This window comes from Geotrypetes seraphini, chromosome 4 (genome assembly GCF_902459505.1).
Source record: "Geotrypetes seraphini chromosome 4, aGeoSer1.1, whole genome shotgun sequence".
Lineage (NCBI taxonomy): Eukaryota > Metazoa > Chordata > Amphibia > Gymnophiona > Dermophiidae > Geotrypetes > Geotrypetes seraphini.
In genome coordinates this window covers 275,815,328-275,843,092 of record NC_047087.1, presented here as the reverse complement: position 1 = coordinate 275,843,092, position 27,765 = coordinate 275,815,328, and the positions used below count along the sequence as shown (strand labels likewise).

The window sequence follows — 27,765 nt, the reverse complement described above, 5'->3', positions numbered from 1 at the left end:
AACAAGTGAAGAAAGCATGCATAGTTTTGTGGAAGGGGTGACAGGATTCTTATGCTACAGGTTGAGTTCATACTATGTAATCAGTATAGGGTTTACACTAGTTGTAACATATTTCATTTATTGCAGCCATGAGATAAGATAAATACGAAGCGAACAGCTTGGAAGGTGACTGTATGTGTGTGTGTTTGTAGGTAGAATGGTGGTTCTTCAGGAAGGTATTTTTATACCACAGAATTGTGGAAATGCTATATTCCAAACCTCTTGTACCAGCAGTATCGCAAAACATCCTGTTGAATATGCAACATTAAAGATTAAGGAAAAGTAGGCTACACGCACATAGTGATAAATTTCAGAATTTTCTCTATGTGGCACTAACTGGATAGTGCATTGTAATATAGAAGAAACTAAGATGTCCTAGGAGGGAATGTTGACTTAAATAGCACAAATGTCACTTCTATGAAAAAAGGATATAGCTTGTTTGCTGTAATATCACAGGGACATCTTGGAAATTGTTAGGAAGAGAGGGGGGAATAGAACAAGAAGAAACAGATGTTTTCTCTAGTCTCCAAAAATTTAATGAAATGGGATGAAACGTGGCATGGAAGAAAGAATGTGACATGTGAAAAGACGCTGAGTTTGGAAATGGGCCATATCAAAAGTGGGGGATCCAGAAAAATAATCCTCCCCCCCCAAAAAAAATACCCTAATGCATTTCTTTAAAATGAGCAGTTAAAACTATTTCAGCACAGACACTTGCCCTGTTAAAGTGGTGAGCCTCGCTGAATGGCCCACGCTGCTCCCGACACTCCTAGGCTCTCTGCGCTAGAAACTGCTAGGATAGTTTAATAGAAGAGGGGTAAGTTAATGCGAAAGCAGTAAGGGAATTGCACCTTTCAAATTGCCTCTCCCCATTTTCTATACTCCCCTTCCCTTCCCCCCTTAAAAATTACACTTTTGAAAACCTCCCCTTCAGCCCTCCAACTCTACCCTTGGTAATTCCTTCACCACTCAAACAGACCTATCCTTCAAAGCTAATCCCTCCCTCCCCAGCGTTTCCACTAGCCCAGGGGTAGGGAACTCCGGTCTTCGAGAGCCTTATTCCAGTTGGGTTTTCAGGATATTCCCAGTGAATAGGCATGAGATCTATTTGCATGCAGTGCTTTCAATCCATATTCATTGGGGAAATTCTGAAAACCTGACTGGAATATGGCTCTCGAGGACTGGAGTTCCCTACCCCTGCTCTAGCCCCTGAAAGTACCTCTGCCAACTTCCTCAGCATCACCCTGCTTCAAAACTACCTTCCCTGAGATTACTGTATTTGCTGTGCCCAAGTTTCCCTAACTCTGAAAACAACTTCCTCCCAAACTACTCTCCCTTCAACTGCTCCACCACCTCCAAATTGTCCCACCTCACAAAACAATTCCCTCCACCATCAAAACTGTCTCCAAGAACTATCAACTCAACAGAGCTAGGGAAGATTATTTTCAAAAAAGACAAAAGGAGGCTCACTAGTTTTCCATGAATGTTCTTGGTGCTGATACCAGTTCCATATAAACTAGAAGCCAAAAAGAGCAGGAAAAAGGTACTGGGCCAAAAATGCAGATTGTCCTCATAAATCAAGCTTTCCATTACTTTACCAACGTGGTGACCTATTTGTATTTTATAGTTCTTTGGGGTTGTTTTTTAAAGATAAAATACCAAACTTCCCTACTTATTTTAAATCATAGTTATAACTGGATCATTAGAAGGTGCTTAACTGAAACGATATATAGATTCAGTTTTATATCCCATCCTCCTAGAAAGCTCAGAATGGGTTACAAGTTAACATATATAGATTGCACATACTAGTGGGAGTTAGAGGTGGGTATGTATACATAAGAATAGCCTTACTGGGTCAGACCAATGGCCCATATAGCCCATCCTCAAGGTAGCCAATCCAGGTCACTAGTACCTGGAAAAAACCCAAAGAGTAGCAACATTCCATGCTACCAATCCGGGGCAAGCATTGGCGTCCCCCATGTCTGTCTCAATAGCAGACTATGGACTTTTCCTCCAAGAAATTGTCCAAACATTTCCTAAAACCAGCTACATTATCCACTCTTACTACAACCTCTGGCAATGCGTTCCAGAGCTTAACTATTCTCTGAGTGAAGAAATATTTCCTACTATTGGTTTTAAAAGTATTTCCCTGTAACTTCATTGAGTGTCCCCTGGTCTTTGTAATTTTGACAGAGTAAAAATCGATTCACTTGTATCCATTCTACTCCACTCAGGATTTTGTAGAATTCAATCATATCTCCCCCTCAGCCGTCTTTTTTCCAAGCAGAAGAGCCCTATCCGTTTTAATCTTTACTTATACGAGAGTAGTTCCATCCCTTTTATCATCTTAGTCACTCTTCTTTTAATCTTTTCAAGTGCCGCTATGTCTTTCTTGAGAGAAGGAGACCAAAATTGAATGCAATACTCCAGGTGGGGTCGCACCATGGAACGATACAGAGGCATTATAACATTTTTAGTCTTGTTAACCATCCCTTGTTTAATAATTCCTAGCACCTTTTTTGATTTTTGGCCGCCACCACACATTAGGCAGAAGGGTTCATTGTATCATCTACAATGACACCTGAATCTTTTTCTGGGCACTAACCCCCCCAAGGTGGACCCTAGCATCTGGTAACTGTGATTTGGGTTATTCTTCCCAATGTGCATCACTATGCATTTGTCCACATTAAATCTCATCTGCCACTTGGATGCCCAGTCTTCCAATTTCCCAAGGGTATAAGGTGGCCATCAAAGAGTTACAATTACTAGTAGGGGTTACATACATGGTATATACAGACATATTCAGCAAGAGTTGACCAGCATGGAGTGAAGCATTTGAGGGGGACTATAGACTTGAGTCTATATATATAAGTTCAAAGATTGTGGTTGGGTCATCTGAAAAGGTAGGTATTCACCACTCTCCTAAAGTTCAGTAGGTCTTCCAATGATCTAATGTGCTGGGGTAATAAGTTCCATAGCTTTGAAAGGAAATGGATGTTTCAGAAAGTCATCACCATATTTCCTCATAGATCTGGAGTATTGTTCATTTTCCTGTCTAATCAAGGCATTTTCTTTACAAGCTCTCAAAAATTATATATATATATATATATATTTATATATATATATAGAGAGAGAGAGAGAGAGATAAACAGCTCGCATTGTCCCAGTGATAGCAGAGCGATTTGAAGCCGACATGAGCAGATATTCTCAGTTAAAAGCAGATATTCCTGAAACTGGTGTTGTTCCTTCCAAAAGCACCAAAGGGAGTAAGGTTGGCCTGTAGTACAGCACACACACACACATCACATGAGGTAAACCCTTTAATCAGAAATCAGGCAATTGGAGTGTCGAGAGGAACTCCTACACCTGGTGGTTGGGGGCGGGGCACTAGCCTCTTACATGCTAGGGCAGCACTCTTAGAAAGGAGAGGGTCCCAGACACAGGCAACAACCCAGCAACACAGCAGGGAAACCTCAGGACTGAGAGGTCATACTGGAGCTCAGCAGCCAACTGCCATAGAGCTGCAGGAGGCTGAAGCTAGAAACTTGGAGAGCTTACCAAACTGGCCTATGGAAATAGAGCTTTAACAGAACTGCCTAATCAAGACCAGCAAGAAATGAAGAGTTTTCACTCAAAGAATAGTTAAGCTCTGGAATGTAGCTGGTTTTAAGAAAGGTATGGACAAATTCCTGGAGGAAAAATCCATAGGCTGTTATTAAGACATGGGGAAGCCTCTGCTTGCCCTGGATCAGCAGCATGCTACTCTTTCGGTTTTGGCCATAGAAACATAGAAGATGACGGCAGAAAAGGGCTACAGCCCATCAAGTCTGCCCACTCTGCTTACCCACCCCCTGTCTATGCCCTAATGACCCAATTTCCTTATCTTGACCCTCGTAGGGATCCCACATGGGTATCCCATTTATTCTTAAAGTCTGGCACGCTGTCTGCCTCGATCACCTGCACTGGAAACTTGTTCCAATGATCAACCACTCTCTCTGTGAAGAAATACTTTCTGGTGTCGCCATGAAATTTTCCGCCCCTGAGTTTGAGCGGGTGCCCTCTTGTGGCCGAGGGTCCCTTGAGAAAGAAAATATCATCTTCCACTTTGACACGTCCCGTGAGGTACTTAAATGTTTCGATCATGTCTCCCCTCTTCCTGCGTTCCTCGAGAGTGTAGAGCTGCAATTTGTTCAGTCTCTCTTCGTACGAGAAACCCTTGAACCCCGAAATCATCCTGGTGGCTGTCCGCTGAACCGATTCAATTCTGCACACATCTTTACTGTAAAGTGGCCTCCAGAATTGCACACAGTACTCCAGATGAGGTCTCACCATGGCCCTGTACAACGGCATTATGACTTCAGGCTTACGGCTGATTGGCAACCTTGAGAACGGCTTGATGGATCATTGGTTTGACCCAGTAAGGCTTATCTTATGTTGTTGATACTGAGGCAAGTGAAAGCTGCTGCATGTTTGTCATGTTTAAAGTAGAAGGTTTGTTTTTCCAATTTTTCACCTGCTGGTAACCTGTGCGAGAGACTGTTCTTTTTGATAAGAAACTGTTTGCTACTAAGTACTGTTTGATACCAGAGTTTAATGGAGAACAATTGGAAGGTTTTTTTCGAGAGGGGGGGAGGGTTTCTTCTCCATGTGCAGGGAAGGTACTGATAAAAACCCCGGTAGAGCTGTGTTTGGTAAAGCTTTGTGTTATTGAGGTGGGAATGTGGGTATATTTGAAGTTCCAGCACACAAAGCAGCACTCTCCTGCCAGCATTCTGAAAGGCTGGCAGTCCAGTGCTTGGCATTGGGACGAGGCTGATTAGTTCAGCACAAAAACATGAAATGTTTGGGAAAGTTTTGCTTTTGTTGCTATGATTGACTGATACCTGGTGTGTTGCAAAGCAGGGTGATATCAGAACTCTTTACTGAGGAACTTAACTGTTTGGGTTTTTGTCCATTTACTGCATGTGGCACAATAAGCAGCTGAGCGGAGCATAGCAGGAGTCCGTGGGACACAGGGAAGCCCACAAGAACGGTTTCCTTGGGGTTTTTTTTGTTTGTTTGTGTACTACAAGTATGGACCATTGCTAAGATCTTTTGACTGGGAGAATTCTGACACTGAGAACTATATTTTGGATTTTTTACTTTCTTTTGGTGATTGAAAAACCAGATATCTTTAAGTTTGAACTGAGTACCAATAAAGCGTGATCCATATTTAAGCTCCAGAAAGTGTGTGGTGTGTTGTTTTTTGGACATACATAGAAACATAGAAAATGACGGCAGAAGAGGGCCACGGCCCATCTAGTCTACCCACACTAATGATCCATCCCCTAACTACGCCCAATAGACCTATCCCCTAACTACGCCCAGCGACTCATTAGTGTCCTAAACCCTTGTGCGTCTCTAAGAGGCGAACAGTAATCCTGTCACAGACACCCCTAAGCTGGAGGGTGTCTGAGTGGCACATGACAATATACATACATATACAGTACACACACACACTAGGGTGGTCCATGGAGCTTGTGTCCAAATTGAAAAAGCTTGTCATAGACCGTTGATTATTTGTCAAGTGCACAAGAATTACAATATACTGTTAAGCTTAGCGGTAATTTTAAATAAACAGTGAGGTGGGGTGACCCCTAAACTTTATTTTAAGTAAAATTTTGGGCTCCTTTTACTAAGGTGCGCTAGGGCTTTAATGCGCGGAATAGTGTGCACTAGACCTTAATGCCAGCATTGAGCTGGCGTTAGTTCTTGAAGCGTAGCACGTGGTAATTTCCTGCGTGTGCTAAAAACGCTAGCGCACCTTAGTAAAAGGAGCCCTATGGGGCTCATAATCGAAAGAGAAAAACATCCAAAAACCAGCTTAAGTCGGCACTTGGATGAACATTTCTCAAATACGTCCAAGTGCGGATAATAAAAATGGGTTTTGGATGTAATTTCTAAATGACCTTCATAGTGCCGCTGAATGACCAAAGCTAAACGGGGTGTTTTGGGAGGAGTGTTGAGGGCAGGAGTTGGGCTGGACGTGGGCCAGTTTACACTTAGTCGTACAGCATGTATAACCGAAAGTTATAAAGCCCAGGATCGAAGGAACTTGGACGTTAAGACTTAGACCATGTAAAACATGGTCTAAGTCACAAAAATCGACCTAAAGTCACCAGATAAGCACTGCAAACACATAAAACAGACCCCACCCCCCACTACCCCAGTGATCACCGACCCCCCCCCACCCCCATAAAAATATTAATCACACCTTTAAAATTCAGCCTCCAGACCATCATCACCTGGCCGCCTGGCATAGGAAAGCCTAGTCATCCAGCACAGAGGCAGCTTAAGCAAGCCGTCTTGAGGGTGGGTTAGGGACTCATGGAGATGAGGACCCATGCCCATAAGCCCCTGTAATCGCTGCATTGATACTTAAACATGTACACGCCCCTTTAAACCCCAAACCCTTTTTTACTGGCATATAAGTGGCTCCTGCAGCCATAAGGGTTATTGGGGTGGTAGATAAGTGGGACTAGGGGATTCTGGAGGTGGTTTGGGAGCTCACCATGACCTATAAGGGAGCTGTAGTGAAGTTCACAGCAGTGCCCTGTAAGGTACCCCACTATTTAGGTGGCATGTCTGGATGTTCAGTCCATCACTTTGCAGACCCCTCCCACGTCCAACAGGGCTTGTTCTAGGCGTTTTTGACTTGGACGAAAATGTGGTGTAAAGATGGACGATTTAGCAGCTTGAACGATCAGATCGGCAGGACGTATATTTAGACGATTTTCGAAATAAAAAAAAAATTTTGAACATATTTTTCGAAAAGGTGTCCTAGGCTGTTTTTTTTACTTTGGATGACTTGCGACTTAGACGCAAACGGACTTAGACGTTCCTTTCGATTATGCCCCTCATATGTGTTTTTCCTTTATAATTGAATAAAATTAGCCTTGTGAACAAACAAAATGTGTTAATTAATTTTTTGGGACCGCCCTAAAATACACTTAACATTAAAATTTTAATAGACTTTTCTTCATGTGCATGAAGGTATTAGGGAACTTTATTTTAAGGGCACTCAGTGGCCTAGTATATTTGTAGCATGATAAAACTTTTCCATCAGCAAACACTCATGGGTGTTGGTGTCCAGTGGAACTGGGAACCAACTACCCTCCCAGAACTCAGAATGTAATGTACATTTCTGTGAGTACACATCCCTTCCCACATGCAGCAGTTTCCTTAGACTTTACTCTGCTCAGTGGACATGTGATAGAGCTTTTCAACAAATGTATTTCTTCCTATTGTTATTTTCAAGATGCACACTGTTGAAACAATAAGCATCAAAGGATGTACTGTGAGAACTACAAATTTTTTCCCTAAAGTGTTCATTTTTCAGTCAATCCTTTTCTGTATTGTAAACATGTAGGTGGAAGACCTTCATCAGGTTTGCTTTGGTGCCACGAGCCAACCCATGAATTCCACTTTAAAAAAACTATTTTCCTTCAAGCTTTAGGGGGTTATATATATATATATATATATATATATATATATATTTTTTTTTTTTTAACATCTACCTTAACCTGGTTTTCCAGAACAATCATTATTGATTCATTAAAAAAATGAATAGATAAAGATAAGCTGATGTCTTATTAGTGGAGAAAATAAATTTATTGGGGTTTCTCATGTATATTTTCATGAATCATATCCCACAATACAGTCTCGATACATTTTAGGTACCAAATGATGCAGGTATGCCTAAGCCTTTGACCTTTGCTACTAATTTATTAAATTGCAGTAGGCTTTTTTTTTTTTTTTTTTTTTTAGCAACTGGAAATGAGAACAGGAAGATCATAAAATTATAAGCATAAACGCATTTGAGAAGAAATGCCACATGAAGTGTAATTAATTATTCCCCTCTTCATAACTTCAGTTTTTTAGGGCTCCTTTTACAAAGGTGCGCTAAGCATTTTAGCGCACACACCGGATTAGCGCGCTAGCCGAAAATCTATCGCCTGCTCAAAAGGAAGCGGTAGCAGCTAGCACGCGTGGCAATTTATTTATTTATTTATTCAATTTTCTATACCGTTCTCCCAGGGGAGCTCAAAACGGTTTACATTAATTTATTCAGGTACTCAAGCATTTTTCCCTGTCTGTCCCGCCAGGCTCACAATCTACCTAATGTACCTGGGGCAATGGGGGATTAAGTGACTTGCCCAGGGTCACAAGGAGCAGCGTGGGTTTGAACCCACAACCCCAGGGTGCTGAGGCTGTAGCTTTAACCACTGCGCCACACTCTCCCTATTCCGCGCGTTAAGGCCCTAGCACGGCTTTGAAAAAGGAGCCCTTAGTCATTTCCATATTTATTCCCAATTAGGCAGTGGCATATATGCTTTTTACTTTCTGATACTCTTAGGCCCGGATTCTGTAAACTGTGTCCCGATTGTAGGCAGCTGTAGGTGTAGCGTACAATGTAGACCAGGAAAATGCTGGAATACATTGTAAGTAGATGCGACCACTACAGTTATCGCATCTGCCAGTCCCACCACCTCCTTGAACGATTGCGGCAGGAAGGGGACCAACCCCTCCTGCCTGAAGACCACCCCCCCACCTAGATTGCAGCAGGAGGGGGCCCATCCCCTCTTGCCTGAAGACCACCCCCCCACTTAGATTGCAGCAGGAGGGGGCCCATCCCCTCCTGCTGGAAGACCGCCCCCCCCATGAAGATCGCTGGCAGAAGGGTGCCCAATTCCTCCTGCCGGACCGCCACAACGAAACCATCCACCCCCAGGGAAGATCACCAGCAGGAGGGGGCCCAATCCCTCCTTCTGGCCCCTCCCCCATGAACCCCTCCCTCACCATTGAAATGAGGCAGGCCCGCCCCTTTCCAGTCCATCCCACAGGAGCCTAAGGCCTGATCTAAGTGAGGGGTGAGTGGCCTTCGGGCAGGAGGGTTTGGGCCCATCCTGCCACGATCGTTCAGGGGTGGGGGGACTGGCAGCCGCGGCCGCTATACTTATCGAGCAGGGAGATCCCTTGCCGCAATAAGTATATCGGCCTCGTCTACAATAACCCGGTTCTTTAACTGGTGTCTGTAACATGGACATTGGTTACAGAATCGTGTTTATTTTGGGCGGGCCTAGGTCCGATTCTGTAGAGGATGCCTGTCCTGGGCGTCCTATAGAGAATCCAGGCCTTAATGTTTACTTTGTATCTTTCTTCCCATCATTTCTGCAGAGCCTTAAGTATGAATTCTCATGAGCATGTGCTCTTTATCTGCCGTCCATATAAACTCCTTGTCTAACTAGTCAACATCTAGTCATATGATATGGTTCTACCCCTTCCTCTTCCTTCATCTCAGTAAGATATAAAGTCTGCATAGGCTATTTTGCCACTTCAAGTAGTCCAAGAATAGTTTGGTGATTAAGGCCCCATAATTCTGTTTTATTTCATAAGTATATAGAGGACCTTAAGACATCTATACTAGTACTTCTTCATGGGTGCATTCTAACCACAAACAAAGCATATATTACAACCATTTTTTGGGGGGTTCTCCTGGACTCTAGAAACTTCATCACAAACTTACATCTCCAGACATTAACAGATTTCACTTACTGAACTGTTATTTATATAGGGCCCATTTTACTAAAGCTGTGCACACTAAATACTTCATGTCCTGCTTTAAACCTATAAGCCATATGATACTTAGAGCACACTAATGTCTGTTAGTTTCTCCAGATAACATTTACCTCCACCTAATGGCAAAAAGCTCAACCCTACAATCATTTACAGAGAGTAAGTATAACATTTAAGATCTTTTCCTTTTCTCATGGCAACATATCACACAGAATATTGCATTGCCTTTGGTCCATTTGGGATGGAGGAATCTTTTCAGATTATTGCACAACTATCTCACTCAAGGCTGCTTTGAATACTGTATAAATATAAAGGCACTAAGCAGCCATAAACTTGAGAATCACTCATTTGTGTACCTGACTCAGTCCTGCTTGTCAATGGAAAATAGTGTTGCTTACATGTAATAGTTGTTTTCTGTAGACAGCAGGATTAAGTTGTCGAACACAGAAGTATCTTCTCACACCGGAGAAATGGGGGAAAAAGTGAAGGTGACCTCTGGGTTCCACAGTATTTTATTCATTCACATAAAGACTCGACACACACATGTTTCTGCCTAACTGGCCTGGTTCAATTAGAAGACAATGTGTTCGTGACATTTAACAGTGTGTCCATATTTCAAGAGAATAGAGGGCTGCCAAATAAACAATAGACTTCTGTTCAGACTCCTGATGCAGGCCGGTTAGGCTGACACACGTGCGTGTTGAGTCTTTATGTGAACGAATAAAATACTGTGGAACCCAGAGATCACCTTCACTTTTTTTTTCACATGACAGCAGGATCAATCCCACCCCACGCCATCCCCAAGAACTGTTTTTCCTTCTATAGGTTCAGAACTAGCTGAGGAGAAGGGCTAGTTCGTGTGTGTGGGAAGGGCTGTTCGTGCTCTGGACAATATGCTTATTTCTGAGCTCTAGCAGAGCAGTTTTATCTGGTGCCAAAAGATATCATCACTGAGTTGTGTGCCTTTCCAATCCTTCTGTCTATAGATATCATCACTGAGTTGTGTGTTTATACCAATCCTTCTATCTATAGATATCATCACTGAGTTGTGTGTTTATACCAATCTTTCTGTCTATAGATATCATCACTGAGTTGTGTGTTTATACCAATCTTTCTGTCTATAGATGTCATCACTGAGTTGTGTGTTTATACCAATCCTTCTGTCTATAGATGTCATCACTGAGTTGTGGGACTATACCAATCTTTCTGTCTATAGATATCATCACTGAGTTGTGTGTTTATACCAGTCCTTCTATCTATAGATATCATCACTGAGTTGTGTGACTATACCAATTCTTCTGTCTATAGATATCATCACTGAGTTGTGTGTTTATACCAATTTTCTGTCTATAGATGTCATCACTGAGTTGTGTGTTTATACCAGTCCTTCTATCTATAGATATCATCACTGAGTTGTGTGACTATACCAATTCTTCTGTCTATAGATATCATCACTGAGTTGTGTGTTTATACCAATCCTTCTGTCTATAGATGTCATCACTGAGTTGTGGGACTATACCAATCTTTCTGTCTATAGATATCATCACTGAGTTGTGTGTTTATACCAGTCCTTCTATCTATAGATATCATCACTGAGTTGTGTGACTATACCAATTCTTCTGTCTATAGATATCATCACTGAGTTGTGTGTTTATACCAATCTTTCTGTCTATAGATGTCATCACTGAGTTGTGTGTTTATACCAATCCTTCTGTCTATAGATATCATCACTGAGTTGTGTGTTTATACCAATCCTTCTATCTATAGATATCATCACTGAGTTGTGTGACTATACCAATTCTTCTGTCTATAGATATCATCACTGAGTTGTGTGTTTATACCAATCTTTCTGTCTATAGATGTCATCACTGAGTTGTGTGTTTATACCAATCCTTCTGTCTATAGATGTCATCATTGAGTTGTGGGACTATACCAATCCTTCTGTCTATAGATGTCATCACTGAGTTGTGGGACTATACCAATCTTTCTGTCTATAGATATCATCACTGAGTTGTGCGCCTATACCAATCTTTCTGTCTATAGAAGTCATCACTGAGTTGTGTGTTTATACCAATCTTTCTGTCTATAGATGTCATCACTGAGTTGTGCGCCTATACCAATCCTTCTGTCTATAGATGTCATCACTGAGTTGTGGGACTATACCAATCCTTCTGTCTATAGATGTCATCACTGAGTTGTGGGACTATACCAATCTTTCTGTCTATAGATATCATCACTGAGTTGTGTGTTTATACCAATCCTTCTGTCTATAGATATCATCACTGAGTTGTGTGTTTATACCAATCCTTCTGTCTATAGATGTCATCACTGAGTTGTGGGACTATACCAATCCTTCTGTCTATAGATGTCATCACTGAGTTGTGGGACTATACCAATCTTTCTGTCTATAGATATCATCACTGAGTTGTGCGCCTATACCAATCTTTCTGTCTATAGAAGTCATCACTGAGTTGTGTGTTTATACCAATCTTTCTGTCTATAGATGTCATCACTGAGTTGTGCGCCTATACCAATCCTTCTGTCTATAGATGTCATCACTGAGTTGTGGGACTATACCAATCTTTCTGTCTATAGATATCATCACTGAGTTGTGTGTTTATACCAATCCTTCTGTCTATAGATGTCATCACTGAGTTGTGGGACTATACCAATCTTTCTGTCTATAGATATCATCACTGAGTTGTGCGCCTATACCAATCCTTCTGTCTATAGATGTCATCACTGAGTTGTGGGACTATACCAATCTTTCTGTCTATAGATATCATCACTGAGTTGTGTGTTTATACCAATCCTTCTGTCTATAGATGTCATCACTGAGTTGTGCGCCTATACCAATCTTTCTGTCTATAGAAGTCATCACTGAGTTGTGTGTTTATACCAATCCTTCTGTCTATAGATGTCATCACTGAGTTGTGCACCTATACCAATCTTTCTGTCTTTTACAGATGAGCAACATCACTTTCTGTTCTCTTGCATACATGTCTCTATTGAATGACTGTTAGGCTACACCAGCATGGATTTGGTCTTTTGTTAGTAGTGAACCTTTTCATCGTCTTTCTATTTGCTTCTATTATCACAGAAGAGAAGATTTTGTTACTTTCTTTTTATTCCCTTTCCTTTAATCCACCTCTTTACTTAAAATCTTCTAACGAAACAGTTTAAGCTTCGATTAACAAGATCACTGGTTGTTTCTCAGATTTATATGGCATGAGATCATAATGAATAGCCTAAATTAGATAGTGCAAACACTGAAAGTTGATCAAACTTAAAAGCAATGGTTTTAAACATTTTGTATGTCCTCCAAACAGTGTATAAGCCATTAATCCCAGAGCAGTAAAATAAAATATTCGCCATGCTTATCTTTAATTTCTTCTGCTTAATTATAGTTTGAAAATGAGATCATCACTAAGCTTGATCATGAAGTGGAAGGAGGCAGAGGAGACGAACAGTACAAAGTGTTGTTTGATAAAATGTAAGTGTTGATTCACAGTAGGATTTATATTTAAATGTAGACCGAAACACAATAATTAGACTACACTGAACTTTCCAGCCCAGAAATAATTAAAACGTGTTAATGATGCAAAGTGTTTTAAATTGCACCTTAAATCTTTCTTCCCCTGGTTTGTAGAATTTAACCACCTGTGTACTATTCTATCTAGCCTCTTGGAGCATTGTAGGAAACACAAATATCTGGCCAAGAGCGGAGAAAACTTTGTTATCCTTGTTGTCCGGCTGATGGAGAGGCTTCTGGACTACAGGACAATCATGCATGATGAAAACAAGGAGAACCGCATGAGCTGTACTGTCAATGTTCTGGTAAGTTTATTAAAAAAAAAAAAAAAAAAAAAAAGGAATACATTCATAGTTCAAGCTGAATTTTTAATTTCAACACGGGAGCTTTTACTGAAAAGGTCAGCTGTCACACTCTGCTATTCATGTCAGATAACGTTCTGTATTTCAAGATAGTTCATGACAATGTGCTTCATTATATGTTAAAAAGGAAGAAAAAGAGGCTAAGCTGTCTCTACTTACTGAACACATTTATAAACTTGTTTCAGTCTGGCAATCATTTTTATTGCATGCCTTTCTTTAGGAAGTGATCTTGCAGTATAGTATGGACTCTTGCTGCAAGAGAATAGGAAATGAAAATAAACCTGTTCAGGATAATAAGGAATCTGAAAAAAAGCTGCCACGAAGAAAACGTGATCTCATGAAGTTGGCCTAGTGTAGTAGATTTATTATTTTATTTTATTTATAAAATTTCTATACCGTTTTAAACCAAACTGGTTTACATCACTGTTACATGCATAACATTTTCAAACAAATTAAGACAAAAAATAAAAACAGAAGAATTCAGTTCTTTCCGAAAATCAGCAAACAATTCTCTCAGAAGATCAGCAAACGAGGAAAATCAATACTTAAAGGAACCCATTTACAAATATTTGTGTTTTAAGTAGCTTTCTAAATGCATTCCTATCACTGCATTTCCGAATTTGCCCAACAAGGGAATTCCATAGTTTTACTCCTGCACAAGAAAAGGTCATTGCATTGGTTTCCACATATTTTGGATTAACATTTGTCTTCAACAGCGCAGAAATTTCAGAATGTAATCATCTTGATGGTTGGCAACTAGACATTTTTTTTCTTAAAGAATTCAGGGATTGTACCGTATAAAAATTGATGATCAGACTATACAAAAAGAAAAAGTAGCAGTAGACCAGCCCAGTGACTAGATAGGTATTCTGCTTTCCGGATTGCATCATATGGGGATCAGGCGATAGAAAGCATGCAGTGACGACAACTAATGACTAAATTTCAGGCCATGATTAAAAGGCTATGTCAGAAAGCCCTGGTCAAGACCCCTGGCCAAGAACTGTTAGCCCAATGGATGGACTAAATAAATTGGGGGATAGCTAAATAATACAAGAAAAAGCCCTAGATTGTTGAGAGTAAAGGCTCGGTACCAGATCCAGGCCTTAGTTCCAATTAAAAAGGAAAACCAAAAGCAACATGTCGGTAAGAAAAATCTCAGGCAAGAGTACAGGATGTCCGGGGCGGTACTTGGAGAGACCTCCCAGGAAAGGGACTTGGGAGTTCTGATCGACAAGTCGATGAAGCCGTCCACACAATGTGTGGTGGCGGCGAAAAGGGCAAACAGAATGCTAGGAATGATTAAGAAGGGGATCACAAACAGGTTGGAGAAGGTTATCATGCCGCTGTACCGGGCCATGGTGCGCCCTCACCTGGAGTACTGCGTCCAGCACTGATCGCCGTACATGAAGAAGGACATATTAATACTCGAAAGGGTCCAGAGAAGAGCGACTAAGATTGTTAAGGGGATGGAGGAGCTGCCATACGGTGACAGATTAGACAAACCGGGCCTCTTCTCCCTAGAACAGAGGAGATTGAGAGGGGATATGATCGAAACATTCAAGATACTGAAGGGGATAGACTTAGTAGATAAGGACAGGTTGTTCACCCTCTCCAAAGTAAGGAGAACAAGAGGGCACTCTTTAAAGTTGAAAGGGAATAGATTCCGTACAAACATAAGGAAGTTCTTCTTCACCCAGAGAGTGGTGGAAAACTGGAACGCTCTCCCGGAGGCTATCATAGGGAAAACAATCTCCAGGGATTCAAGACAAAGTTAGACAAGTTCCTACTGAACAAGATCATACGCGGGTAAGGCTAGTCTCAGTTAGGGCACTGGTCTTTGACCAAAAGGGCCGCCGTGTGAGCGGACTGCTGGGTGCGATGGACCACTGGTCTGACCCAGCAGCAGCATCTCTTATGTTCTTAAGTTCAACAGGAGGATGCTGCAGGGCATAGGAGAAAAACAATGCAGCAGATTCTACAAATGAGACTCCCTCGATGCAGTCAAGAACTCAAAAAGGCAACAATATCAGACTTCCCATACTCAATATGTAACATGGCCCCAGCCACCCCAAGGAGTGCAAGGAAAAGTTTGTTTAGACCTTAATTCCACCATTTCCTGTCATCATTTGATAAAAATTCCATATTGGAATCAACGTATTTTTGTAGCATTTTACAATTATTTTATTAATGTTATTTGCATAATCCAAGTCAATGGACCTAGTACTGTATAGAGATGCATACTAGACAATTCCTGCTCTTTGGAACCTAGCTAAGACAGACGTAGAATTTCAGTTAACAGAGGAACCCAATTGGGAAAAGAACAAAATGGGATAGACTGCAGTGGAAATAATTGATGAAGGGTAACTTGAAATGAGTGAAACATGAAGGACTACTTTACGAGTTTGTAGAAGAAAAACCAGTGGAGTTGGTGAGGAATGGCCTAGTGGTGAGGTTGTGGGTTCAAACTCCGCAGTGCTACTTTTAACCCTGGGCAAGTCACTTAATCATCCATTACCCCAGGCACATTAGATAGACTGCGAGCCCACCTGGACAGACATGGAAACAATGCTTGAGTACCAAAGTGTAAACCGCTTAGATAACCTTATATGCAGTATATAAATAACAAAATAAATAAGTGTGATTTTGTATTCTTTAAACAGAAGTCTGAGCAATGTTCCACGTAGAGGATAATTGGTGCCTAGACTGGATAACATTTAAAACTACCTTTATAAAATGTTTTCTACAATTCTAAATACTGTAATCTGTTAAGAGACAAGAGCAAAGGATAACAATTAAAGTTTCAAAAATAAAGTAACATATGCTATTTAATTGAGAGCAGAGCCATTTAGATCAATAAAGATGAGAGTGTAATAAAAACCTTATATGCTATTATAAAATGTTTTAAGTGCTTTTTTGTGAATGCAATGCTTGAAAAGCATCTTTACCTTTAAGTCAGATTTCAGATAATAGCTAAGGATGGAGTAGGTCCAGAGGAAGGCTGCTAAAATGGTTCGTCATAAGGCATATGGGACAGACTTAAAGATCTCAATCTGTATACTTTGGAGGAAAGGTGGGATTCAATCTCTCCTCTCTCCCCCATCCTTCTGTAACCAGTTTTTAAAAAATAATAATAATTTTAAACCTACCTCGGATCTGAATGTGGAGGATGGAAGCTTTCCCACGGTCCTGCAGTGGCCTAGAGTAGGTATGCCATTACTGCTCTGGGCCAGCAGGACCGCAGTAGCAGGAGGCAGGCAGATCATTTTACCTCTGTCCTGACAGCCATGGCACTTGTTGATTCTGTGTACCAGCAGCCATGGAAAGGGAGAAGTGGTGCAATCATTCTGGTGCATGCGTGGCAATGTGGAGTGGGACCATAGAGGAGGCCTAGTGCATGCGGGGGACGCACCAAAAATTAGGAAGAGCAAAAGGGGCTTTCGGACTGCCAGCAGCAGCAGCAGAAATGTAAATGGACCCCAGCTGGATGGGTCAACACAGGTGGGGGGCTCTGATTGGCTGCCAGGTATCAACCAGTGGGAAGACAGCAAAAAGAGCATTGCTATGGCTTCCAAATCTGAAGCAGTAGCAAATTCAGGATGTCAGGATGCAATGCATGCTGGGGAAGTATCTTACCATCACCAAAATCCACACAAAAGCAGTAAAATAAAAAAAAGCCACCCAGACGCCCGACGGAGCCCTCAAAAGGAAGAAATGTCTGGGGAAACCCGGACATCTGGTAACCCTACCTCTAACTTGTCAATATAAACATATGATTGCAAATAAAGCATACATTTCTAGAAAAATATAAAATATGCTCACAAGAGACTAAGGGCCTCTTCTATCAAACTGCGCTAGCAGTTTTTAGTGCAGGAAGCCGCACTGAATGGCCCACGCTGCTCCCAGCGCTCATAGAGCTCCTATGAGCATCGGGAGCAGCGCAGGCCATTCAGTGCGGCACCCTGCGCTAAAAACTGCTAGCGTAATTTGATAGAAGAGGCCCTAAGATTTCCTGTATAAAAATGTTTCTTGAATTAAATATATATATATATATATATATATATATATATATACATGTATATATATATATATATTTAATTCAAGAAACAAATACACTAGCATTTGATAGGTGGCGATAATATAAACAAGACAATATATATATATATTAGGGCATTAACACGCGAAATAGGGCTTGCTAAATTACCATGCGCACTAGACACTAACGCCAGCATTGAGCTGGCATTAGTCCTAGCCATGTAGCGCGGGACTAATGCCTATTCAAAAGCCAAAGGCATTCAGACATATCAAATGCTAGTGTATTTGTAAATGCAGGTTACAAATACATACAGGTATAAAATTCCACACAGTGAAATCTCTACAGACGTGTTGCAATACTAAATTTAGATGTTATGGCATATAAATTTCATTTTAAAGATTTAGATCTTGTATCTCTTTAAATTTATATTTAATCTAAAATGTGTATGTGTGTGATATGTATAAAATTATATTTATATATCAAATATGACATTCTTTAAATTTTCAATTACTTTATTATTATTTCAGAATTTCTACAAAGAAATTGAAAGGGAAGAAATGTACATCAGGTGTGTAAATATGTTTTGCTGTTATGCTCTCTTTAGTTTTGGTACAGTTTAACAGCTTGCAAAAAATAAAAATTAAAAGAAAATAGAATTTTCAACTCGAAACAGTAAGGACTCCTTTTACTAAGCTGCGTTAGCGTTTTTAGCGCATGCAGCATTTTACTGCACGCTAAACCCGCGCTACACGGCTAGGACTAATGCCAGCTCAATGCTGGCGTTAGCGTCTAGTGCGCACGGTAATTTAGCAAGCGCTATTTCGCGCGTTAATGCCCTAATGCGGCTTAGTAAAAGGAGCCCTAAGTATTAATGGGCATCAAGTGTTTCACATGCTTTGAACTTTCTCTTTGGGCAAGCAAGGAAAATTGAAAATGCTCATATTTTTTCTGCTGCTGGAATTTAATTTAAGTTAGGGCTCCTTTTACTTAGGGCGTTAATGCGTTAGGGCATTAACGTGCGGAATATTGCGCGCTAAATTGCTGCGTGTGCTAGACGCTAAGGCAGCGGGGTTAGCGTGCGCTAATCTGCTGCGTACGCTAAAAACGTTAACGCAGCTTAGTAAAAGGAGCTCTTAATCTCTACATTTATAACTCTGCCCAATCCCAAATGATTCAAGGCAGTTTACAAAACAGCACGCCAGCGCAGCTCAACTGAGAAGATACATCAGAATTTATCCAGATAGTAGGCTGTAACAGAACGTGCTAAGCCTCCTAAGGTTGTCAGATTTTTATTTTAAAAAGTTTTCAAGTGTCTATGGAAAGAAGTAGAAAATATATATTTTTTTTTTTTTTTGAAGTATCTTTATTAGCAATTGTAACGGGAGCATAACTATTCCAAACCGTGCATGCTTGGAAAGAAAATGGTTCTTCCAAAATGTGCTTATAGCAAGCACCCTTTGCTTATGGAAAACTAAGCAACCGTGATGTCAAAAAATGAGAATGTTAGGTGTGGAGTGAGGATTTCAGATGTCCAGGTCAGACTATAAAGAATTTCCATAGTATTTTATAGGAGGTTCAGCCAAATATAGCGCTTTTTTGTCAAATAGGCATTTGACAAAGTACCTCATGAAAGTTTTCTGAGGAAATTAGGAAGTCATGGGATAGAAGGTAATGTCCTATTATGGATTAAGCACTGGTTGAAAGACAGAAAACAGTAGGTTTAAATGTCAATATTCTCAATGGAGAAGGGTAAATAATGGGGTTCCTCAGGGGTCTGTGCTGGGACTGCTGCTTTTCAACATATTTATCAATGATCTACGGCTCCTTTTACTGAGCCACGTTAGGGCATTAACATGCGGAATAGGGCGTGCTAAATTGCTACGCACTCTAGGCGCTAACACCAGCATTGAGCTGGCGTTAGTTCTAGCCGCGTAGCGCAGGCTTAGCGTGCGCTAAAAACGCTAACGCAGCTTAGTATAAGGGGCCCCTAGAGATGGGAATAACTATTGAGATAATTAAATTTGCTGATGACACAAAGTTGTTCAAAGTTAAATCGCAAGAGGATTGTGAAAAATTGCAAGAGAACCTTGTGAAACTGAGAAAGTGGGCATCACCATGGCAGATGATATTTAATGTGAGCAAGCGCAAAGTGATGCATGTGGGAAAGAGGAACCCAAACTATAGCTACATGATGCAGGGTTTCACGTTAGCAGTTACTGCCCAGGAAAAGGATCTAGGTGCCATTGTTGAGGATATATTGAAACCCTCAACTCAATGTGCGGCAGTGGCTAAGAAAGCAAATAGAATGTTAGGAATTACAGTGGTGCCTCACACAACGAACTTAATCCGTTCCAGGAGCAAGTTTGTTATGTGAAACGTTCGTTGTGTGAAACGCGTTTTCCCATAACAATACATGTTAAAAAAAATAATTCGTTCTGTAGCATAAAATATGCTAAGATGACATAAAAAAAGATAAATTTTTGGTTATTATTTTTATTTAGATACATCTAAAAACATAATTGTTTTTTAAAACAACACACATTTTTTAAATTTAAAGACAGACTAAGTAGAGTCTAATTTTACAGTGAGAGGGCAGAGTCTCAGCGGCAAAAACTGGGACTTAACTGTTCATTTTTTTTTTTTTTCTACCGTGTTTCCCCGATGATAAGGCAGGGCCATCAAATAAGACAGCCCCCCCTTTTTAGAAAAAAATGTAAAATAAGGCACCCCCCCGCAAATAAGCCACCCACCGATACCTGCGCTTACCCGAATCGGGTGGTACGGTGGGTGACTCCGTGTGGTCCCTGGCACCCCCGACACGATCGGGGCAAGAGGGAGCTCAAGCCCTCTTGCCCCCCCGACTCCCCGACACGATCGGGGCAAGAGGGAGCTCAAGCCCTCTTGCCCCCCCCCGACTCCCCGACACGATCGGGGCAAGAGGGAGCTCAAGCCCTCTTGCCCCCCCCGACTCCCCGACACGATCGGGGCAAGAGGGAGCTCAAGCCCTCTTGCCCCCCCGACTCCCCGACACGATCGGGGCAAAAGGGAGCTCAAGCCCTCTTGCCCCCCCGACTCCCCGACACGATCGGGGCAAAAGGGAGCCCAAGCCCTCTTGCCCCGCCGATTCCCCAACTCCCCGACAATATCGGGCCAGGAGGGAGCCCAAGTCCTCCTGGCCACGGCGACCCCCTAACCCCACCCTGCACTACATTACGGGCAGGAGGGATCCCAGGCCCTCCTGCCCTCGACGCAAACCCCCTCTCCCCCCAACGACCGCCCCCCCCAAGAACCTCCGACCGTCCCCCCCAGCCGACCCGCGACCCCCCTGGCCGACCCCCACGACACCCCCAACCCCCTTCCCCGTACCTTTCTGTAGTTGGCCGGACAGACGGGAGCCAAACCCGCCTGTCCGGCAGGCAGCCATCGACGGAATGAGGCCGGATTGGCCCATCCGTCCCAAAGCTCCGCCTACTGGTGGGGCCTAAGGCGCCTGGGCCAATCAGAATAGGCCCGGGAGCCTTAGGTCCCTCCTGGGGGCAGGGCCTGAGGCACATGGTCGGGTTGGGCCCATGTGCCTCAGGCCCCGCCCCCAGGAGGGACCTAAGGCTCCCGGGCCTATTCTGATTGGCCCAGGCGCCTTAGGCCCCACCAGTAGGCGGAGCTTTGGGACGGATGGGCCAATCCGGCCTCATTCCGTCGATGGCTGCCTGCCGGACAGGCGGGTTTGGCTCCCGTCTGTCCGGCCAACTACAGAAAGGTACGGGGAAGGGGGTTGGGGGTGTCGTGGGGGTCGGCCAGGGGGGTCGCGGGTCGGCTGGGGGGGACGGTCGGAGGTTCTTGGGGGGGGCGGTCGTTGGGGGGAGGGGGGGTTTGCGTCGAGGGCAGGAGGGCCTGGGATCCCTCCTGCCCGTAATGTAGTGCAGGGTGGGGTTAGGGGGTCACCGTGGCCAGGAGGACTTGGGCTCCCTCCTGGCCCGATATTGTCGGGGAGTTGGGGAATCGGCGGGGCAAGAGGGCTTGGGCTCCCTTTTGCCCCGATCGTGTCGGGGAGTCGGGGGGGCAAGAGGGCTTGAGCTCCCTCTTGCCCCGATCGTGTCGGGGGGGCAAGAGGGAACCAGGCGGAGAGAGGGCAGTTAAGCGCAGTGCCTGCGCGGAAGGATGCAGCTCGGGCGACTTCGTTGTGTGAAACGAAGTTCGTTGTACGGATCAAGACATAAAGTTCGTTGTGCGCAGCGTTCGCTGTGCGAGGCGTCCGTTAAGCGAGGCACCACTGTATTAGGAAAGGAATGGAAAGCAAAGATGAAAATGTTACAATTTCCTTGAATCGCTTTAAGGTACAGCCGCACTTCGAATACTGTGTGCAGTTCTGGTTGCTATATCCCAAAAAAGATATAGCGGAATTAGAAAAGATACAGAGAAGGTCAATGAAAATGATAAAAGGGATGGGACAACTTCAATATGAGGAAAAGCTAAGTGGCTAGGGCTCTTCAGCTTGGAGAATATGGCTTAGGGGTGATATGATAGAGGTCTATAAAATACTGAGTATAGTAGAAAAGGTAGATGTTTACTCTTTCCAAAAATACTAGGATTAGGGGGCATGCATTGAAGCTACTAAGTAGTACATTTAAATATTTAACAGCCAATATTTAAATATTCCTTCACATAACATGTAATTAAACTCTGGGATTCATTGCTGGAGAATGTGGTGAAATCAGTTAGTTTAGCAGGGTTTAGAACAGGTTTGGATAATTTCCTAAAAGAGAAGTCCATAGGCCATTATTGAGATGACTTGGAGAAATCCACTGCTTATTCCAACGCATCAGGGTTATCTCTTTTCCCCATTGTTGTTTGCCTTGTCCTTGGACCCCTCAATTCACAATGTTATGCTTAATGCGGCTATTCTGGGTATTCGCATAGGCCCCTCGGAATTTAAGATCTCGGCCTTAGCTGACGACCTCTTGGTCCATTTATCGGATCCTATAGTCTCCCTACCGAATTTGATGGCCACCTTTGCAGAATTCGGGGACTATTCAGGTTTCAAGCTCAACAAATCCCTTGCTATGGACACTTCCCAGCGGCTGAGGGGGCTCATGGCCGGGTCCCTTCCCTCTTCAGTAGGCCTCTACTTCCTTTCGCTATTTAGGGATCATATTGCCGGCTACTACATCTGCGTTATATCATGCCAATATAGACTCTTTGTTACGTTATTCTGCAGAGTGTTTTGCCCGCTGGTCTCCTCTTCCTATTTCTTTACATGGTAGGATACAATTATTTAGCATGGTCATTTTTCCTAAATGGCTCTATACCTTGCAGCTACTACCCTTATGGTTCTTGAATAAGGATATCAACAAACTGCATTCCATGCTCTCTTGTTTTTGTTGGGGGGGGGAGGCGACCATGTGTGGCATTGAGGTTCCTGATGGGATCTTGGGCTGGAGGAAGGCTGGGGCTCCCAAATTTCCGGTTGTATAATATCGCTTGTTTGATGCGATATCTTGGGGAGTGGCTCTCGGATCGCCAAGATTTTTCCCCTAAAGCCTTTGAGAAGGCATTTTTTGCCCCATGGCACATCTTATCTTTAGTGCAGGCACCTCGGCCTGAATGGCCTGCTCAGCTTAAGGACAGCCTGTTGTTGAGCTAATTGAGAATGATTTGTTCCTATGTATTGAAACTCTGGAATGGTACTCTATCGGTTACTAGATACCTACCTATTCAAGGTAATATACAGTTCCAGCCGAGTATGGAAAATGATAGCTTTCATAAATTGGCATCGCGGGACCTCACCTTGCTTACCCATGTTCTGTGCGTCGATGGTTCTATCCTATCCTTGAACAAACTCAGTTTGCCCGGTATTTTTTCAGTGGGGGACTTCCTAGCTTATCAGCAACTTCATCACTATATTTGGTCCCTCCAGCCGGCCGCTTTAGCTTTTCCTATTGAAGACAAGTTTGCGGAGCTTCTTACCCCCTATTTGGAGGATGGGTTTACAATGTCTGGCCTCTATAAAGACAGATCGTGATGCGTTACACGAGCATTAGAGTCAACACCTTGGGCTATCACGCGATGCTTTGGATCTCCTATCATTGACTAAGAGGATCCCTGGGCTCTCTGTTAATGCGGACTTATGTGAATGTCAATTTCGGGTGATTCATCATGGGTATTTTACGAGGAGCCAGTTACATCTCTCTGGTTATGCGGCTTCACCTATGTGTCCTAAATGCCTCCCGCAGCCCCACTCGTTCCTCCATGCCTTTTGGTCCTGTGTGAAAATTAAACGTTTTTGGAAGCGTCTTGTCCTACGCAGAGGGTGTTTGGGGTTGAACTCTTCCTCTATCTGCAGCTGGTCTCTTACTGGATAAATGTGAGGACTTTTGTTGGCCTCATAGTGGTCAGCGTCAGGTTATGAGGAGGGTGGGCATCTTGGGGAAGAAGGTGATTATTTCCATTTGAATCAGTGACAGTTTGCCCTCCTTTTGAGCATGGAGAAATCGCTTGCATGCTCTGCTGCTGCTGCTGGAGCGGAGGGCCGCCTGTCACAGCCTTTGCTGAAAACGGCAATTTCTTGAGGTTTGAGACCCCTATCTCCAATCCTTGTCACCGAGGGCTCGGAGTGACATTTTGAATTCCCTGTAAACCTGTATCGGACCGGGGTTCTGAGTATAGTCAGCGCAGGGGCGTCTGTGGTGCATGAGAAGAAACAATAAATTTATTTTTTTTTAAATCTTTTCTCTTCTTTTTTGTAGCTCTGTTGGTTTGCCTTTCCTTTATAGGTCTGTGGTATTGGGGTGGGGGCATTGGGGATGGGGTTTCACTCATCAGCAGAAGGCTATCAGAGTCCAAGCCTACTGCATTGTGGTTCATCTTTTGTTTATGAATCTGGGGGTGGAGAGGGGGTTCGGGGTTGGGATGTTGGGTCTGTTTGATCTGTATTTGGGGGGGAGGTTTCTGATATCGCTCCACAGTTGATTGTAATATGTTGGTTGGATTTCTTCTTGAAAATAAAAATTGATTCAACATAGAGTCCTAGCAACATGTAACACCACTAAAAGAGTCATCACTGGTTTCAAGTAGAGGAAAGAATAAAATTTAAAATTATTTTTCTCACCTTTGAAGCACACTGATACAAGCTCCCTGAAAACTTCCATTTCCTACACTCTCTTTATCAAAGCCGTCGCTCAACAGCGGACCTTAGAATTGTATTACCGAATCCTCGCTTTGCACATCTCAAATCCACCAGATACTCTGCTTTCCTTTTCACCGCCCCAGCATGGTGGAATTCTCTTCCACAACACATACACAATGAACCTCGACTTAAGAAATTCGAATCTGATATTAAAACATAGTGTATTCCATCAAGCATTTCAGGGGTGATGAAAGGCAGGTCGTTTTGTGCTGTGTAGGCAATATAAATGATGACTTTGGAATGAATGTCTCTGTCCTGTCGAATACATTGTAACTCCATTTCCCCCCTTTTATTTTCAGATTGTAAACCACCTTGCTCTCTTCCATACAGTTAAAGACGGTATAGAAAGACACACATATTAGCCCATCCAAACCACTCCTCCTTCCTGTTCCTGGAAATTTGTACATAGTAAGCATCCCCATGTGTAAATAGCCCCTATTGTAAAATGATTTTCCATATGTGTGCAGTGTACACTGTGAAAGCTGCTATTAACACATGGGGACGCTTCTTGCCCCAGTCCTTGGGATAGACTCGGCCAATCAGGTGTTCAGAATACTCACAATAAATGTGTACGAGGTAAGTTTGCATGCATTTAACGTAGTTTCAGGGCTGGAATGTTCAGCATTGCATACACCTTTCAGTAAGCGATAAGTAGTAGTAGTAGTAGCAGCAACAAGGTGCTGTGACAGAGTGAGCAAACTTTTGACTTTTTTTCCCCATCTTTGAGCCAGTCCTGCAATATGAGCTACACAGAAAGGGGTACATTTTCAGCCATCACAGTCATAAAATATGTGTGGCAACCTACTAATTATATGCACTAGAGAATGACAAGGGGACAAATTTTTCCCCGTTCCAGCAGGAACTCATTTTCTTGTCCCGGTGGGTTCTTTCCTGTCCCTGCCCCATTAGAGAGTTGCGCGGGGACAGAAATCCCACCCGTCCCAGTAAGGAATCCCACCCGTCCCCGTGAGAAATCCCTCCGTCCCCGCCCGTCCCTATAAACTTCAGAAATAGATGTTTCATTTAATTATACTACTGAATTAAAGGCTCTGGTAGAGACCCATTTACAAATAAGCAGAGACTTTATTCATTTGGAAATATTAATTGGGAAGAATACATACTTTATAAATGGGTTTCTACCAGAGCCTCTAATGTAAATATAAAATATAAATACTCAGCTGATGAGAACCCCCAAGCTGTCAGCTGAGAACTTCCTTTGCAGTTGGCCAGGGGTCCCTTTTGCTAAGCTTGGCAGGCAGCAGTAGCATCCCTGAGTCACAGATGCTGGCACCTCAGTGGCTGTGCTTGGTGGAGGGGAGTTCTGGCCGTCTCTAGAGGAGGTCCTCTTCTGGCGGTGCTTGGGGATCCCCACCAGTCACAGCAAGGGTCAGCAAGTACTTCAACACTGTAGAAATAAAACCAGAAATGCATTTCCTTTTCTTTTGAACATAATACAAAGACATCTGCTATATACATTTCCCAAAGCTAACATATTTTAGTCAATAAATTCCGTTTTTTTACTTTGTTGTCTGGAGACTTATTTTTCCATAAAGTTGGTCCCAGTTTCTTTTTTCCGCTTTCCCATCTTCTGTAAATTCTTCTGTTGCTGTCCATTGGTTCCTCCTACCATGGTCCAGCATTTTCTCATCTTTTGTGCCTGTCCACCAGCCCCATGCCCAACATTTCTTCTTCTATCACCCCTCTCCAGCATCTTGCCACATCTCTCCCTCCATTCCCTTCACCACTATGTCCAACATTCCTCCCTCTTGCATCCATTTCAATCTGTCCCACTGTTCCCTTTCCACCACAATATTTTTCCCTTCCCTATGACCAAAAATTCTCTTTTCTTCCATTCCCATGTACACAACTATTTCTTTCCCTCCCTTCCTCTCTCCCAAGTTCTTGCCTTCTGTGTCCAAAGGCGCATTTCCTCCCCCACCTCAGCATCTCTTTCCCTCCCTTCCTCTCTCCCAAGTCCATGCCTTCTGTGTCCAAAAATGCATTCCCTCCCCCACCTCAGCATCTCTTTCCTTCCCTTCCTCTCTCCCAAGTCCATGCCTACTGTGTCCAAAAACGCATTCTCTCCCCCACCTCAGCATCTCTTTCCCTCCCTTCTTCCATCCTCTTTCCCAAGTTCATGCCTTGTGTCCAAAACGCACTCCCTCCCCCACCTCAGCATCCCTTTTCCTCCCTTCTTCCATCCTCTTTCCCGAGTTCATGCCTTGTGTCCAAAACGCACTCCCTCCCCCACCTCAGCATCTCTTTCCCTCCCTTCTTCCATCTTCTTTCCCAAGTTCATGCCTTGTGTCCAAAAACGTACTCCCTCCCCCCTTTTGTGTTCCGCGTTTGCCTCCCAGCCCTCATCTGCAAGCAAATTACCAGCAACTTTCTCAGTCAAATGGAGCTCTAGCCGCAAGGCTCGTCTTCTATTTCCTGCCTGCACTGCCCCAGCACACATAGCCGACCAGATGTCTTTCCCAACGTCAGCGCTGACATCGGGGAAGACTTCCAGTCGGCTATGTGTGCTGCAGCAGGGCAGGTAGGAAAAAGAAGATGAGCCTTGCGGCTCGAGTTGTATTGAACCCTGCAGGATCCCCGCGACCCTAGGGGGCATCCCCACAGGATCCCCGCGACCCTAGGGGGTGTCCCCATGGGATTCCCGTGACCCTATGGGGTGTCCCCACGGGATCGCCGTTTACCCAAAGGGGGAACCCGCGGGATCCCCGTCGTTCGCGGTTCTGTGCAGCTCTCTATGCCTCATTCCTTCAAGAGTGACCAAGATGATAAAGGGGATGGAACTACTCTCGTATGAGGAAAGACTGAAAAGGTTAGGGCTCTTAAGCTTGGAAAAGAGATAGCTGAGGGAAGATATGATTGAAGTCTACAAAATCTTAAGTGGAGTAGAACGGGTACAAGTGGATCAATTTTTCACACCGTCAAAAATAACAAAGACTAGGAGACACTCGATGTAACTGCTGGAAAATACTTTTAAAACCAATAA

At 43.2% G+C, this 27,765-nt stretch overlaps 1 protein-coding gene across 2 annotated transcripts in view; it reads left to right on the top strand.

Moving 5' to 3' along the window:
• Positions 1-27,765, top strand: part of DOCK1 (dedicator of cytokinesis 1) — a 926,077-nt gene that overhangs the window by 732,715 nt on the left and 165,597 nt on the right. For both annotated transcript variants that reach the window (XM_033940914.1, XM_033940915.1), the window contains exons 34-36: positions 13,062-13,147; positions 13,335-13,491; positions 18,109-18,149. In XM_033940914.1, coding sequence (XP_033796805.1) covers positions 13,062-13,147; positions 13,335-13,491; positions 18,109-18,149 — 284 coding nt within the window. The remainder of the gene's footprint in view (positions 1-13,061; positions 13,148-13,334; positions 13,492-18,108; positions 18,150-27,765) is intronic.